Below are 16,417 nucleotides of genomic sequence, written 5' to 3'. Positions count from 1 at the left end.
TTTTTGAAAATAATAAAAATTAAAAATAAAATGAAATGCAAGCAACCAGCAAGCGTCTCAATTTTACCCACTGATTGGGTCAACTAAAATAACCCAGCACTTTAACATTTAACCCAGCAAGATTGTCAATTTAACCCAATTTGTTGGGTGGTTGTTGTGCACCACCTAGTGGCCAAAACGCAAACTACATCAGTGTCAACCAGATTTTTCCAAATATGCCGGAGATCCTTACGGTAAAACAGAGAACTTACGGTAAATTGTCATTGTGGGTGGTTTAAACACCAATACTCTGGTACTTTTTTTAAATTAATATTTTATTATTATTATTATTATTATTATTATTATTATTCCTTGTACATTATTGTACAGCTTTTTGGTAAACAAGTAAAATGTACTCTATAATTGATAAAAAAAAAAACCTAAGAGCAGTGTTGGGTATCATGTGTCACAAAGTAACGTGTTAGAGTACTTGGATTAGAGTACTTGGATTCCTTTTTTTGATGTAACGAGTAATCTAACGTGTTATGTCCGCCATTTAAGTACTCAGTTATTTAGTTACTTAAAAAAAAAAAAAAAAAAAATCCGTTATTCAGAGCATTTATGTAATCCGTAAAACAGACAGCAGTCATTCCCAATCTGTCAGTGTGTGAGTGTGTGAAAGTCATCCTACAAGCAGAAAAGTACTCCAACTAGTTACTTTTATCAGAAAGTAACACTGTAATGTAACTGATTACTTTTTAAAGTAATGTAATTAGTTACTTTAAAAAGTAACGTTCCCCAACATTGCTTAAGAGTACATCAAAACAACGTATGAACAACCTTTTGCTAATGTGACGCTATTATCAAATCTGTTTTGCTTGTTTAAGCCTAGGTCAATCAAAAAAAAAAAAAAGATAAAACAGCAGGCAATGTTTTTTCTTGTGATTTTTGTTTGTGCAAAGACACTGAAGACCGATCTGAATGTCTAAACACGACTAAAAAGTGAATTCTGAATAACAGGCATGTTCAGATGTGGGTGTAGACTACAAAGTTGATCCTCGAAATCTCGAGGAAGTGCAATTTTTTTTAAAATTCATTTTATTTATACACGGTATGCTTTAATTGATGTACAGTACTAGATCTACTGTATATGTATCAGTCTAACATGCCAGTCATTCAGAACTACGATGATCAACCTTCGTAAATATAATACATTTATTTGTATTTTTGTGCATATGTTATAATAATGGTGCAGTTATTCTCGTTCCTGAAATAAGGGGAATGAGAAATAAACAAAAAGTATACTTTTATTAGATCTCCAATAACATTTGTTAATGTAGCGTTTCAGCTGTTCCTGTGCTCCTTCATCATCCATGCTCCTTCATCCACCTGCAGATTCCTGGATCTCATTGCACTGGTTATAACCAGACTTAAATGAAAGTCTGAAAATTGTTAGAAAAATGACAGGGGACATGTGAGATGACTACAGTGGAATCATTTCGTGTCTCAGTTAGAATTATTTCCAATAAAGAATTAGCTTTTTAATCAGATAGAAGGATGTCTTATCCATGAGTGTGACTTACTCAAGGTGCTGCATTTTTATTTCATATCATCTACTGAATCCTAATGCCATAATGACACATCTATACTTATCTAAAGTAGCATGGCACACATTTCTACTGTAAACTTGTACCACGCTAAACAAATGTAAAAACTTTCTACAAACTGACACTGACTACTATGAAGGACAGTGGAACCTTGGATTGCGAGTAAACTGGTCCGCATGTGTTTTGCATGACGAACAAAATTAAAAAAGAAATTTTAACTTGATAAATGAGGGAGGTTTTAAAAATGCAAGTAGTGCACATACGCTTTATCTACCGAGTGTCACGTTATCACAACTGAGCGAATGGTTCTTTTCTCTCTCGTGCTGCAGGATTGTGGGTAATCATCTCCCATGCTTGTGTGCGTCACTCATAAAGTCAACATCCGTGTGCGCGTGTACTGTTTAGTGTAACATTGTGACCGTGTGTGTGTGTGTGTGTGAATAAAGCAATTTTGTGTGCTTGTGCATGGCGTGTGTGTGTGAGGTCACCCAACACAGTAGACCCACTCCTCCTCCTCTCTTCTTACTTCGTCTCGTCTTACTTATTTTTACCTTACATTTTGTATTAATTATTTTTACATTAATATTTTTGGGTTGTGGAATGAATTATCTGTGTTTCCATTATTTCTTTTGGGGAAATTCACTTTGATATATGAGTAATTGATATGGAATCGAAATGAATTATGCTCGCAATCCAAGCACTGCTTAACTGCACCTACTACACCTCAAGATCTACTATGAACTTGTGAAAATCTGCTATAATACCTGTTAACAGCCACCTAAGACAAATAGTCAGTTTTATTTGTGGATTTAGTATCTATTAAAGCATAGCATTTACTATATTAGTGTGCATGGTCAGATTTAGTGTTTATTAGAGCATACAATTGCAGTGTTTAGTGCAGGGTTAAATCTAGTGTCTATTAGAGCAGTGGTTTTCTACTATAAAATAATAATAAGAAGAAGAATTATTAATATTATAATAATTATTAGATACAGAAATCTTTGTAAATAGTATATACAGTGGAACTTCGGATTACGAGTAACACGGTTTGCGAGTGTTCCGCATGACGAGCAAATATTTTTAATACATTTTAAATGAAAAACGAGCATTGTCTTGGTTTACGAGTATTGAGTATCATGTATCACGCATGAGCTTCTTGTTTTGACGCTAAGCGTCATGTGATCACAATTGAGCCAATGGTTTTTCACTTTCTTGCGCTGCGGAATTGTGGGTAATCGTCTTTCCTGCTGGGTCTTAGTGCTCGTCTCTTACTGGTGTAATCAACATCCGTGCACGCGTGTACTGTTTACTATAACACTGTGACCACGTGTGTGCACGTAAAACACATTTTATATTGTGTTTGTAAGCCGTGTGTACAGCACACGTGTGTGCGTGCGTATAAAGCAAAAGAAAGTCTCATAAAGCAAAAGATAGTCTCATTTAAAAATAAATTGTTTCTCTCCCTCTCTGTATCAGCTTGTCGGGTGTGTATGCGTGCGTAATTAACTCACACCAACACACAGACACACAGACACATACACACTCACTCGCCTCTACAGAAACTCTGCTCTGTTGCGATTCTTTTCAAAGGTAAAGTGCAGGTTAATTTGTTTTTTTTTTTGTTCACTTTACAGCAGTGATTACATTAGTGTGCACTCACGCAAGTGTGAGTAGTGCTGTTTCTTGCTAATTTTTTCGATAAAACAGTCTCTCCGTTACACTCACACACAGCGCCTGCACACATAAATGAAAACACTTATCTGTCGGGATTTATTTTTACATTTACTTTTTTTTAAAGATAAAGTGCTACTTTGTTTTATACTTTGTTTTATTTGACTTTATATTTTGCATTAATTATTTTTATATATTTATTTTTTTGGGCTGTAGAACGAAAAATTTAAGTTAAAAATTTTATTTGGTTTACGAGTGTTTTGGAATATGTAATCCAAGGTTTCACTATATACGTAACTAGTTTAACCCACAATCTACATCCAGATATGAAGAGCATCAAACATCTTTTGTTATTGTGTTACACCTCTACAATATTACTCATTCATGCACTCAGTATACATAATTCTCAGAATCTTTACTACTGGGGAAAAAAAGTTCGATATCATAAAATAAAATTAAAATTCAACAATCAGTTACCACACATGACAAGTTAGAACACTTACTCCATTTTTAACGCCGAACAATTTCATAATCTGCCAGATGAAAAAGGCCTCTATTTAACCAGGCTCAGTGATTTCATCAAGGCACTTCTGTGAGTTCATCATGATAAACTGAAACAGCTCCTTCTTCTGCATCTCACTGCTGTAACAGATGTTGGAATGGATTTTTTTTACACAATTACAGTATGAGACACACATGTTGAACTCCTGATCATATAGTTTGAAAGTTTGCAGAAAAAAAAGGATCTCACCTCATAAGAGGGCCAGGATATTTAGCCAGGTAATCAGACCTGTAATTACACAATACGAGTGTTTCGCAAGACGAGCAACAATTTTAAATAATTTTTTACTTGAAAAACGAGCATTGGCTTAGTTTACAAGCACCGAGTAAACTTGCGCATGCGCTTCTTGTTTTAACACCGAGCGTTACGTCATCACAAGTGAGCCAACAGTTTTTCTCTCTCTTGCAGCGGAATTGTAGGTAATCGTCTTTCCTGCTGGGTGAATACACTTTGTCTGTGTAAGGCAGAGAGTTTGTGTTTTTGTTTGGCAACCTGAGAGAAGGGGGCCGTAAACGCGAGCGAGCCCCCCTTCAGCCCCCCTCCTCTCAGGTTGCCAAGTAAACACACAAACTCCTCTCTGTCGCGATTGTTTTAAAGTTGAGGAGCTGTTTAATTTGTTTTTTGTTGTTGTTTTACTTACAGCAGTGATCCTGTTAGTATGCGCTCACGTGAGTGTGACTAGGAATGTTCCGTGCTAATTTTTAAACGGTTTTAAAAACGGTCTATCTGTTAATGTGTGTGTGTGTGTGTGCGCGCGCGCACATTTTACACACACACACCTGCGGATTTATAAAAAAAATCTTTTAAGGTAAAGTACAGGTTAATTTGTTTTATTTTTACTTTATATTTTGTATTAAATATATTTATGTATTAATTTTTTTGGGCTGTAGAACGAATAATTAAAGTTTCCATTATTTCCTATGGGAAAATAAAATTTGGTTTACGAGTTACGAGTTTTGGAATACGAGCCCGCTTCCGGAACGAATTAAGCTCGTAATCCGAGGTTCCACTGTATATCTATTTAATTATGTGTGTGTGTGAGAGAGAGAAAGTGTCAAACAGCTTTCACTCACTCGCCCGCCCGCCCGCATCAGACTTAGCTGTGGACTACTAGAGTGTACTATGTAGTAGTTTACTGTGAAAATAACAATAGATCCTAGACTGTATTTCAGTTTTTATGTTTTTAAACCTGTATATCCCCACATGGTGCTGTATTCTAGATTATTACAAAACGTGTTATAAATAAAAATAAAAACAGTGTTATTGCCTAAATAAAGGACTCTCACATACCATAAGGGTCAAAGTGCTCCTCCAAATAAAGAGAATCAACCGCAGGGATCTTGCACCATTCTGAGCCCTGAATGTCAGACAGCACATGGCACAAGCACAAACCACAAAATGATGATGAAGACAACATTCTGCATTTTAATTGCGGAAACTGTTTGACAATAAATAACAAACCCATTTACCTAAATAAGCTTTTCCATTAAGGATGTGGCGAAGCAGCCTGGTGAGGTAATGACTGCTCTAGCAATGGACTCACAGAACTCAAACGCTGTAGCGTGAAGTGCAAGCATGGCCAGACTGATCCAACTCGCAGATCTACAGTATGAGAGACAGAATCAGTCCGTGTTAAAGTAAAGTGGCTAAATTTGAAAAATCTGTGCACAAGGAAAAGAGAAGAGATATTCCAACCTGGAAGTTTGTCTGGTAACGCCCGGAAGTCAGTGACAGCATGTTTTCATACGTCTCAGTGCTCATAACGCTTTTAATCGAAGACTACGACTGCAACAGGCAAACTGGTGCAAATTCAATAACAAATCAGTAACGATCATGTGATCCATCCCCACTTTCGCCACCATGAAGAAAGAAATGAGCAGCGTAGATCAGTCCTCTGGAGGCTACAAATAAAAAGGCATAAAAGTTTAGCATTTATTCACAGCATGTACAATGCAGCCTGTAAAGATATGCTGTTAGTGTGAAGAGTATCCATACCAAGATCATCTCCACTCTTAATCACATGCTCTCTGTGTTTATCATCTGCGATGTTGGAGCACAAAAGCCGCGCCAGAGGAAGGCACCACTGCTCGTGGCTCATAGCACCTTTACACTGTAGAAGGGAAGTGTCATGTTAGTCAGGGTAATACTGATAAAAACAATTACATTACATAATGACATACAGACGCTACAGTAATACTGACTAGTGATGCTCTCTGTCTAAGCAAGCCGTCAGCCCTGAAAAGAAGTCTGGCCACTTCACACATCATCACTTTCTGTAAAATAAATATTATTATTATGTAATCAATGATTCATAAACAGTGTATATAACTAGTTTGACCCAGAATCTACGCCTAGGTTTCAGAAGCACTGGACGTCATTGTGTTACACCCCTACAATATTCACTCATTCATTTACTCATTTTATTTATATTTAAACATATATATATATATATAAATAAAAATTTAGAAAAAAGAATTACTGTGTAAATCATTAAATATTACATAATGGGTTATATAACACTTACTCCATTTTGAACACAGAACAATCCCACAATCTGCCAGAAGAAAAAGGCCTCCACTTGATCAGGTTTGGCGATTTCATCGAGGCACTTCTGTGATTTCATCATGATAAACTGAAACAGCTCCTTCTTCTGCATCTTATTGCTAAAATATATGGTTTTACATAAACAATGTGACATTTTATATTAACCTCCTGATTATACATGGTCTTAAAGTTTGTTGAAAGAAGGGGTCTCACCCTATCAGTAGGTCAGGAAATGTAGCCAGTTCATCAAACTCTTCGGACTGATTCACAGCCCCTGGAATCATACAATATGATTTAAAAAACATTATTTAAACATTATTATTTAAAAGTGATGTTTAAAATGAGTGTAGATTCTAGCATACCCTCTGGGTCAGTGTGCTGCTCGAGATAAAGAGACTCGAGAGCAGGGATCGTTCCACATTCTGAGTCCTGGATCTCACAAAACACATTAGAGCTGGTAGATGGCTCGAGCTCCTCTGGTCCCACATTAGAGCTGGTGAATGGCCCAGGCTGCTCACGATAATCTGCATTCACATCAGCTACCTTGAGGCTGTGCAGCTGGAGAAGGTGTAGCAGCCACTCAGGTTCCTTTTCCTGTTGTCGTTTAGAGTACAGGTTGATAGACAGCTGCAAGAAATATAAAGTGGTGATGAAGACAACATTCTGCATCTCAATCGCAGAAACTGTTTGACAATAAATAACTTACCAAAATAAGCTTTTCCATTAGGGATGTTGTGAAGCAGCATGGTGAGGTGATGACTGCTCTAGCAATGGTCTCACAGTACTCAAACGCTGTATCATCAAGTGCAAGCATGGCCAGTCTTATGGCATGGTCCAACTTGCAGATCTAAAAAGAGACAGAATCAGTCGATGTTAATATAAAGTGGCTAAATTTGACGAGGAAAAGAAGAGAGGAGATATTCCAACCTGGAAGTTTGTCTGGGCATGACCTGAGGTCAGTGACAACATGTATTCATACGTCTCAGTGCTCATAACACTTTCATTCAGGGCTGCGAGTCCATTAGGCAAACTGATGGAAACAGAATAACAAGTTCATGATAAATCTCAAACACACACTTACACATGCACTCCCAGATGTTCTCACATACCTGTTGAATCCGACTAGATACATCCGATCATGTGAGCCGAGTTCCACTTTCGCCACTACGTAGCAGATATGAGCGGCGTAGATCAGTCCTCTGGAGGCTACAAATAAAAGGGAAAAAAAGGTGTGCATGAGATTCAGGGTTCACAAATTTAGGGTTGAATCACATCATGTACAATACACTTCAGAGAAACGCTGCAAATGTGAAGTGCGTCCATACCGAGCTCATCTCCCATCTTAATCACATGCTGCCTGTGTTTATCATCTGGGATGTTGGAGCACAAAAGCTTAACCAGAGGAAGGCACCACTGCTCGTGGCTCACAGCACCTTTACACTGGAGTAAGAAAGCGTTATGTTAGTCAGGATGATACTGACAAAAACAATACAACGGTACAGTACATGATGAAGAGATGCTGATACAGTACTTACTCCTAATGCTTTCTGTCTGAGCAAGCTATAGGCCCTGAAGAGCAGTCGGGCCACTTCACACATCATCACTCTCTAAAAAAGATTTATTATTATTATTATTATTATTACTAGTAGTAGTAGGAGTACTGTAGGTAACACCAATACAATGACTCACAAACAGAACATATCACAAGTTTACCTCACAATCTATGTCTAGATATCAGGAGCACTGGACACCTTGTGTCTTTGTGTTACACCCCTACAATATTCACTCATTCATGCATTTATTATATATACAATTCTAAGGAGTTTCACTTCTGTGGAAATCATTTAAATATCATAAAAGTTTTAAACATCACCTCAACAATCAGTTACCACTTATAACAAGCTCTAACACTTACTCCATTCTGAGCACAGAACAATCCCACAATCTGCCAGAAGAAAAAGGCCTCCACTTGATCAGGCTCAGCGATTTCATCAAGGCACTTCTGTGATTTCATCACGATAAACTGAAACAGCTCCTTCTTCTGCATCTTACTGCTGCAACAGATGATAGAATAGATGTTTTTTACATGAAGTATGGGGGATTCATGTTAAACTCCTGATCAGATGGTTTGAAAATCTGCTGACAAATAGGTCCTGTCCAGGGCGTATCCCGCCTCGTGCCCTAAGTCTCCAGTGATAGGCTCCATGCCCCTCACGACCCTGTATACAGGATAAAGCGGTATAGACGGTGAGTGAGTAAGTGAGTGAAAAAGGGGTCTCACCTCATTAGAGGGCCAGGAAATTTGGCCAGGTCATCAAACTCTTCGGATTGATTCACACTCCCTGGAATCATACAATATGTGGTTATTTAAATGTTATCTATGTATTTTATATATTGTAAAATATGTCAGTAAGTCTGTTTATTTGTGTATCTGTGTGTGTGTCCGTGTTTCTGATTAGAAAAAATTGATTCCATCATTTTTATCAGTGTCTGTAACAGTGTGAAAAATGAGCCATGTGGTTAATTCTTCTGATTTTATCAGCTCCAAAACAAAATGGTTTAACAGAAGGGATTCAAAGCTATATTAGTTGACACCACAAGAGTGTAAAAAGCTGTTTCTCTCTGCATGGCAACGTGCATCAGGTTTCTGTGTGAATGTTTGAAATAGTGTTCTTGATAAAACAGATTCTAGCATACCCTCTGGGTCAGTGTGCTGCTCGAGATAAAGAGACTCGAAAGCAGGGATCGTTCCACATTCAGACTGCTGGATCTCACAAAACACATTAGAGCTGGTAGATGGCTCGAGCTCCTCTGGTCCCACATTAGAGCTGGTGAATGGCCCAGGCTGCTCACAATAATCTGCATTCACATCAGCTACCTTGAGGCTGTGCAGCTGGAGAAGGTGTAGCAGCCACTCAGGTTCCTTTTCCTGTTGTCGTTTAGAGTACAGGTTGATAGACAGCTGCAAGAAATATAAAGTGGTGATGAAGACAACATTCTGCATTTCAATCGCAGAAACAGTTTGACAATAAATTATTTACCAAAATAAGCTTTTCCATTAGGGATGTTGTGAAGCAGCATGGTGAGGTGATGACTGCTCTAGCAATGGTCTCACAGTACTCAAACGCTGTATCATCAAGTGCAAGCATGGCCAGTCTTATGGCATGGTCCAACTTGAAAATCTAAGAAAGACATAGTCACTGTTAAAGTAAAGTAGCTAAATTTGACTGTGCACATGTTAAAGAAGAGAGGAGATATTCCAACCTGGAAGTTTGTCTGGGCATGACCTGAGGTCAGTGACAACATGTATTCATACGTCTCTGTGCTCATAACGCTTTCATTCAGGGCTGCGAGTCCATTAGGCAAACTGATGCAAATAGAATACCAAGTTCGTGATAAATCTCAAACACACACTTACACATGCACTCCCAGATGTTCTCACATACCTGTTGAATCCGACTAGATACATCCACTCATGTGAGCCTAGTTCCACTTTCGCCACTACGTAGCAGATATGAGCGGCGTAGATCAGTCCTCTGGAGGCTACAAATAATAAAGGAAAAAAGATGTGCATGAGATTCAGGGTTCATGATTCAGGATGTAGTCACAGTATGCACAGAAAACTCGGAGAAATGCTTTAAGTGCTAAGTGTGTCTGTACCGAGATAGTCTCCCATTTCAATCACATGCTCTCTGTGTTTATCATCTGGGATGTTGGAGCACAAAAGCCGCGCCAGAGGAAGGCACCACTGCTCGTGGCTCAAAGCACCTTTACACTGTAGAAGGGAAGTGTCATGTTAGTCAGGATAATACTGATAAAAACAATTACATTACATAATGACATACAGACAGATGCTGATACTTACTCCTAAAGCTCTCTGTCTAAGCAAGCTATAGGCCCTGAAGAGCAGTCTGGCCACTTCACACATCATCACTTCCTGTAAAATAATAATAATAAAAAAAATATTATACATCAGTGTATCACAATGATGTAATTGTGATACAGTGATTCACAAGCAGTACATACTGTATAACTAGTTCAGGCCACAATCTATGTCTAGATACCAGGAGCACTGGACACCTTGTGTCTTTTATTATTTGAATATAATAAAATAAAAAAATCACTTCAACAATGAGTTACTATTTCAAGATATAACACTTACTCCATTATGAGCACAGAACAATCCCACAATCTGCCAGAAGAAAAAGGCCTCCACTTGATCAGGCTCAGCGATTTCATCAAGGCACTTCTGTGATTTCATCGTAATAAACTGAAACAGCTCCTTCTTCTGCATCTTACTGCTGCGAAAGATGTTGAAACAGATGTTTTTTATACAAATTCCATGATGCACATGTTAAACTCCTAATCATAGGTTTAAATGGATTTTTTTTGGGGGAAAAAGTGTCTCACCTCATAAGAGGGCCAGGAAATTTAGCCAGCTCATCAGGGTGTTTAGACTGATTCTCATCCCCTAGAATTACACAACATGATTGTTGAAATTGTATATTGTCAGTATATCTATTTAACTGTGTGTGTGTGTGTGTGTGTGTGTGTGTGTGTGTGTGTGTGTGTGTGTGTGAGAGAGAGAGAGATCATGTCGTACCTGAGCTAGAAACTCTATGTTTTGTCATTTTCATCATTATCTGTAAAACTGTGGAAATTTACAAATGTAAATTGGTTATTCCTTTACTTTTTCAGCCCCAAAACATAAATAAAATGGTTCAACAGAAGAGACAAATCTAAACAATTTCTAACAACGAAATGTCAAGCAGCTTTTAATCGACCTTAAGCGTTATTATCAATATTATATACACTATAGCACTAAAGTACTGAGCTCGAAATCTTTACATTTTTATTATAATTATACAAATGAGGTATTATAGTTATTTCAAAGTTTGTTTATTTATTTATTTATTTATTAATGCTCTGTTAATTAACTTAATGACTAACATTTACAGTAGTGTCTGTGAACCTTTGATTCAGATAAAAACATAATCCTACAGTGTTCTAATTTTACAGAATATTGCATGACGTTGTTTAACCAAACATTCTGGTGTCCTTACACACATTTTCTCTATATCTTTATGTCCATTAGGCATTGTTTATAATGTTTGTAATTTATGATTTATTTATATAATATCGGTTTTGCGGTAAAGGGGAGTCAGCGCCACTCCATCTCTCAGTGGTCTTGTGTACATACCGGGTCAATCATAGACATTATCTGAAGAGTTTAAGCTCGACATGAACGATTCTGCCTCGATCGGCGGGAAAATCATAGGGCATATGACGTCATAATCAAGCGCGCGCGCGCGCGCGCGGCGTCTGAGGCCAGCGGTGTACACCTTTACATATATAACGGTCTTATAACCATCAAAACATCAAACTTTTCAATCTGCTCATTTAAATAATACCCGTTTAAACATTTAAGAAAAATGAACCAATTAATATAGATATAATGAATACATATACAGATACATATGCAGAAAGGCAACAGATTTATTTAGCTGCTATAACTTCTGCATGCCACCAGATGTCAGTGTGTTATCTATGGGAGTACTGTAGACAACACTTCACCCATCACTGCTGACAAGTAATACGAGTTGCGTTCCAATCGCCCTGAAGTACCCTGCGAAGTACACTACACAGGGTGTTTAGCCACGTTAAGTGTGATTCCAAACCGCAGGGAGCGAAAAGGCAACTGCGAACGGTGTGGGGAACGACTGGACATCAGTCATTGCGTCTCGCTTGAGCGTAAACAAAATACTCGAAAAAGGATTTATATATTTATTATCATTATTATTGAGGATGACATCATAGTAAAGTGACACATTTTAAATGAATCAGGAAATCCTTATTATTATATAGGGTAGTAATCGGTAAAAATAACATAGGCCTATGTACATATTTAATCAATTATTATTATAATTAATCAATAATTTATTTACAAGTTTTACACATTTCAATAGTATGTTTTATAATGGTATCAGATTTTATTTTAATAAATATTCAATATTTAATGTCCGTAATGTGAAAATTTCACGGCAGCAATGACATGTATCCGAGGTGCTTATGTTACCATGGTAACGCACGGAGGAAGTGACGCCTGCGATGATGACTTCGCAGGATGTTCCAAATGGTGGAATTTTGTGGAGGGAAGTTCCTTTCACCCACGTTCCCTGCAAACGGATCAGGGAGTAGGGAGCACCCTGTGAAGTACATTCCGGAATGGAACGCAGCTAAGATTGGCCTAATTAGGGCCCAAGCACTATAGGTGCGTTCCGATCGGCCTGAAGTACCCTTCGAAATATACTAACGCAGGGAGAGAAACTGCTCAGTTCAAAGGGAACATTAAAGGTCCTACACATCCCATTTTTCATTAAATGTTAATATGATCTTTAGGGTCCTAATGAAAAGTTTGTATTATACGGTAATTAAAAATTCAAAAGGATGAGTTCAATTCCCTGGGAAAAATGAGTCATCCTACAGATATACGAGAGGATGAGGTCAATTCCGCCTGGGAAAAATGATTATCGCAAACATGAACGCATTTAGGTAAATCGGCAGGGACGTTAGCTTCAAAAACTAAATTCAGCCACTGCGTCCTCAGTGGCTCAGGTAGGTACCCTAGGTCACTAACCCTAGGTAGTAAATGACGACTGCTGTGTTTGCTATTACACCCAACAACTGTACACAACACTCGCTTAGGCGCCATTTTGCTCCAGCGGCGAAAAACAACGGCCGACAGCTTCTTCTCACTCGGGGCGGGTCTTTGCTAAAACACCAGTGTCAATCAACCAGTGTAGGAGCGGCCTCTTGTGGTGTGGCGTCACATCGACAGGCATTTGCGATTGGCCTGATTTCAGAAGGGGCATGTTATTGTAATAAATAAAAAGAAAACCACTGGGCGGCTCTTTATCATCGTAGAGTGGTTGTGTACGCACTCTCCTAACACACAGTTCAGTCCAAACAGCTTAAAAAAGTGCATGTAGGCCTGTATGAACCCTTTAACAAGTTAGGGAACAACTGAACAACGAGTTTTTACTTCGCCGGAAAAGAGAATGTAAACTTTTACATAAGTCATTGCGTCTCGCTGAAGCGTGAAACAAAATAAGCTCGAAAAAGGATTTATATATTTTATTTAACGTTATTATCGAGAACGACATCATATTAATAGTACTCAATATTTTTAATTTCTTTAAAAAAATCCGTAGTGTTATATAGGCTAGTAATCAGCAAAAAAAGTAATAAATCTCCGTACACACTCAATTATTATTATTATTGTTATTATTATTATTATTATTATTTATTTATTTATTTACAAGATATAGGCGTTTCAATACCGTGTAATAGTATCAGTTTTTATATATATAAATAATATCCACAGCAGCGGCGACAGGTATCCGAGGTCCTTATGTAAGAACAGAATCAAACTGGGCCATTTTTTAATGATAGAGTTATGCACATCTGAGTGTAAGTTAAACCCACCGGGTAGAAAATCCACCCACAGCAACACAACACTCACATTTAGCACATAAAATAATAAACTAAAGTAAATCACATTTAGCACACTCCACAACATATCTACAGTAATTAATATCAGTATGGTATCACATAGTATACAACAGCTTCCCTAATTAGACCTGCACTGGATAAATCATAACCTTTGTGATGAACAGTATCATTCATCACAAAAGTTAAAAAGAAAAACAGTAACTATAATATATCAATTTCATGTTGTAATATATCAGTGAGTCTTTGGAAAAGGCAAAGCTGTGTAAGAGTTTTCTCTCTCTAAAAAAAAGAAGAAAAAATCTCTCTATATATTCTGTCACTGTATGCATGCCCCACTTTGCACCTTTTTTATTTTTCAGATTTTATGTTGGGAATTTTTTATTTGTAGAAGAAGAAGTCGATGCAATGTTATTATTAAATGTCAACATAATTAAAAGATTTATTAACATATCAGAAAATAATCAACAGATTAACATGCAAAACAATAATTTTAGTTATGAAAAATGATAGTCAATAACAAAATTCTTATTTGTTGCAGACTTAATGAAATGTAACTATATATGGACCAATAGAGCATTATGATGTTCAATATGTAATGAAGGGTATAGTAGTTGGTAAGTAGCTATAAGAGGTGGTGATGACAGAAGCTTTTGGATTTTAAATATTCTGAGCATGTCAGTGTGTAGTTAAGAAGTAACTCACCCACCCACATGCACACACACACACAGTCATGTACACACCCATGGACACAAACCCACTGATGTCACGCCTCCTTGCTTGCACACACATGCCCCTATGACCAGCTTCCGTTCAGCTCACATACTGCTCATTTGTTCACTGGCAATGGAATGCTTTTTGTCTGTGTGTATGTCTTTGATTCAAGGGTGTATTCTGGTAGTCATGAAACTGTCGCTCCTAATCTGGAAAGGGCATTACAATCTGAAACGAACGAGATGAACAGTGTAATCCAGTGTCCTTCATGTAGCTATTCCTCTATATCATACACAATATCCTCCAGGTGGACATGACGTTCTGAAGGCTGACATTCGTTAGCTAACTTGATCACTCAATCAACACAAAATCCACACGCAAATAATTTTATTTAATTTAATTGAATAGAAATGTGTTTATGATGCCTCTTAATTTATTTATTTATTTTCTGAATGGATCGTTTAGAAATCATGCACGATTTGTAATATAAAACAATTCGATTGCTTCTTAGCTTGCTTCTCAACAAACCATTACTGCTTAACAAGAACTTAAACAAAACAAACTTATTATCCAATTAAATTTTGCTCAGTATCTCAGTGTTTAGGTAATGTAGCTAAAACTGGCTAAGCAGAATGTGATGCAACCTAATCTGACTTAAGCTGTTAAAATGGTAGGTAGGAATCAGAGTTTTAACAGTGCATTAACAATATTTCTCTCATGCAATTAATAAAGGTGTATGCAATTAAATATATTAAATTTGTGTGAAAATAAATAAATAAAACCTGAATTTATGGCCCTATACATGACAGCTCTGAGTCAGCTTGCATCCTGAATCTAGTGCACGAAGGCCATCTGCTGTTTCAGAAGGCTTTATGTTCCTTTTTATGTGCTCTGAATGGGAGAGCCTAATAATTCCCAACCCTTTTCGACACCCCGAGCGTAATGTACTGCCTCACACATGTGCCCGACTATAAAGTGTCTCGCCCCATCTTCTGATAGAGCTGCCTAAACCTTAGAAATGGTAACCTTTGCTGAATTTTCTGTTAGATTGTTTCAGAACATTAAAATAAATACTGTAATTAAGTTTATTATAGATACAGTATATAATATAATATAACACATACAATAGAATACATACTACGTTTGTAATGTGGAGTTAGTAAACTGCAACCAAACTGTTAAGCAGACCCATCACAACAGTAGTATTGTATTACCCATAAAATTATCATATATTTTACTAGAACCAGAAAGTAATCCTTGTTGTAAAGGGCACGTGTTGTGCGAAATTTAATTCCAGACATTCAGATGAGTCTCCAGTGTGTATGTGCAAAAAATGTAACATGAATAAAAAACACTGTTTTTGCACTGAGCTTTAACTAAGCCAATTACAACCCCAATTTCAAAAAAGAAAAGTTAGGACAGTATGGAATTGGAAGTAAAAACAAAAAGGCGTCAACTTCAAAGCCTCTTTACCTCGAAAACCCATTTCAAACTTTACAACAACTCATTATTTCACAATTTACTCTCTGAATTTAATTGTTTGCTTAACGTATGTACTGATTTCATATCCTACAAAAACATTGGGACAGCTTGTAGATTCCACCCCCCAGTGTGACCTCATATACTGTATAAAGATTTCCTTATGCCAGTTCAGCAGTTCTCTGAAGGGTCATGGCTCAGCAGTGGCTTATTTACATACAACAGTGCATTCAAAAGAGAAGTCAAACAGAGGGAGGTTGCTCACTCACTCACTCATCATCTAAACCGCTTTATCCTGTATTCATGGGCCGCGGGGGCCACGAAGCCAATCCCAGGAGACTTAGATAGGGCA

At 37.4% G+C, this 16,417-nt stretch overlaps 2 protein-coding genes and 1 long non-coding RNA gene across 3 annotated transcripts; all 3 read right to left on the bottom strand.

Moving 5' to 3' along the window:
• Nucleotides 1–3,777: 3,777 nt before the first annotated feature.
• Nucleotides 3,778–5,600, bottom strand: LOC128511075 (uncharacterized). Its single transcript, XR_008356155.1, has 5 exons — nucleotides 5,515–5,600; nucleotides 5,289–5,421; nucleotides 5,110–5,176; nucleotides 4,009–4,047; nucleotides 3,778–3,899 (listed from the first exon to the last, which is right to left on the bottom strand). It is a non-coding gene; the product is annotated as an uncharacterized LOC128511075 (long non-coding RNA).
• Nucleotides 5,601–5,633: 33 nt separating this feature from the next.
• LOC128511726 (protein transport protein Sec16A-like) lies at nucleotides 5,634–7,961 on the bottom strand. The gene is made up of 11 exons (XM_053484706.1): nucleotides 7,899–7,961; nucleotides 7,689–7,803; nucleotides 7,473–7,569; nucleotides 7,291–7,393; nucleotides 7,070–7,210; nucleotides 6,726–6,990; nucleotides 6,577–6,637; nucleotides 6,344–6,482; nucleotides 6,021–6,092; nucleotides 5,815–5,929; nucleotides 5,634–5,720 (listed from the first exon to the last, which is right to left on the bottom strand). The coding sequence occupies exons 1-11, from the start codon at nucleotides 7,959–7,961 to the stop codon at nucleotides 5,641–5,643; spliced, it is 1,251 nt and encodes a 416-aa protein (XP_053340681.1). The 3' UTR covers nucleotides 5,634–5,640.
• Nucleotides 7,962–8,922: 961 nt separating this feature from the next.
• LOC128511725 (protein transport protein Sec16A-like) lies at nucleotides 8,923–12,582 on the bottom strand. The gene is made up of 10 exons (XM_053484705.1): nucleotides 12,453–12,582; nucleotides 10,774–10,834; nucleotides 10,526–10,664; nucleotides 10,229–10,300; nucleotides 10,024–10,138; nucleotides 9,810–9,906; nucleotides 9,628–9,730; nucleotides 9,405–9,545; nucleotides 9,061–9,325; nucleotides 8,923–8,942 (listed from the first exon to the last, which is right to left on the bottom strand). The coding sequence occupies exons 1-10, from the start codon at nucleotides 12,580–12,582 to the stop codon at nucleotides 8,923–8,925; spliced, it is 1,143 nt and encodes a 380-aa protein (XP_053340680.1).
• Nucleotides 12,583–16,417: the final 3,835 nt, after the last annotated feature.

Source organism: Clarias gariepinus, chromosome 23 (assembly GCF_024256425.1).
Source record: "Clarias gariepinus isolate MV-2021 ecotype Netherlands chromosome 23, CGAR_prim_01v2, whole genome shotgun sequence".
NCBI classification, from domain to species: domain Eukaryota; kingdom Metazoa; phylum Chordata; class Actinopteri; order Siluriformes; family Clariidae; genus Clarias; species Clarias gariepinus.
Note: the sequence above shows the minus strand (reverse complement) of the source record. Positions and strands in the feature narration are given on the sequence as shown.

Excerpts from the sequence above, each read along its gene's own strand:
- LOC128511726 (XM_053484706.1), bottom strand. The coding sequence starts at position 7,961 with ATGTGTGAAGTGGCCCGACTGCTCTTCAGGGCCTATAGCTTGCTCAGA. Across the intron at positions 7,211-7,290 it reads ATGCCCAGACAAACTTCCAG|ATCTGCAAGTTGGACCATGC; the intron begins GTTGGAATATCT and ends GTCTCTTTTTAG. Across the intron at positions 6,638-6,725 it reads GCAGCACACTGACCCAGAGG|GGGCTGTGAATCAGTCCGAA; the intron begins GTATGCTAGAAT and ends GTATGATTCCAG.
- LOC128511725 (XM_053484705.1), bottom strand. The coding sequence starts at position 12,582 with ATGTACTTCACAGGGTGCTCCCTACTCCCTGATCCGTTTGCAGGGAAC. Across the intron at positions 9,907-10,023 it reads TGAAATGGGAGACTATCTCG|CCTCCAGAGGACTGATCTAC; the intron begins GTACAGACACAC and ends TATTATTTGTAG. Across the intron at positions 9,546-9,627 it reads ATGCCCAGACAAACTTCCAG|ATTTTCAAGTTGGACCATGC; the intron begins GTTGGAATATCT and ends TGTCTTTCTTAG.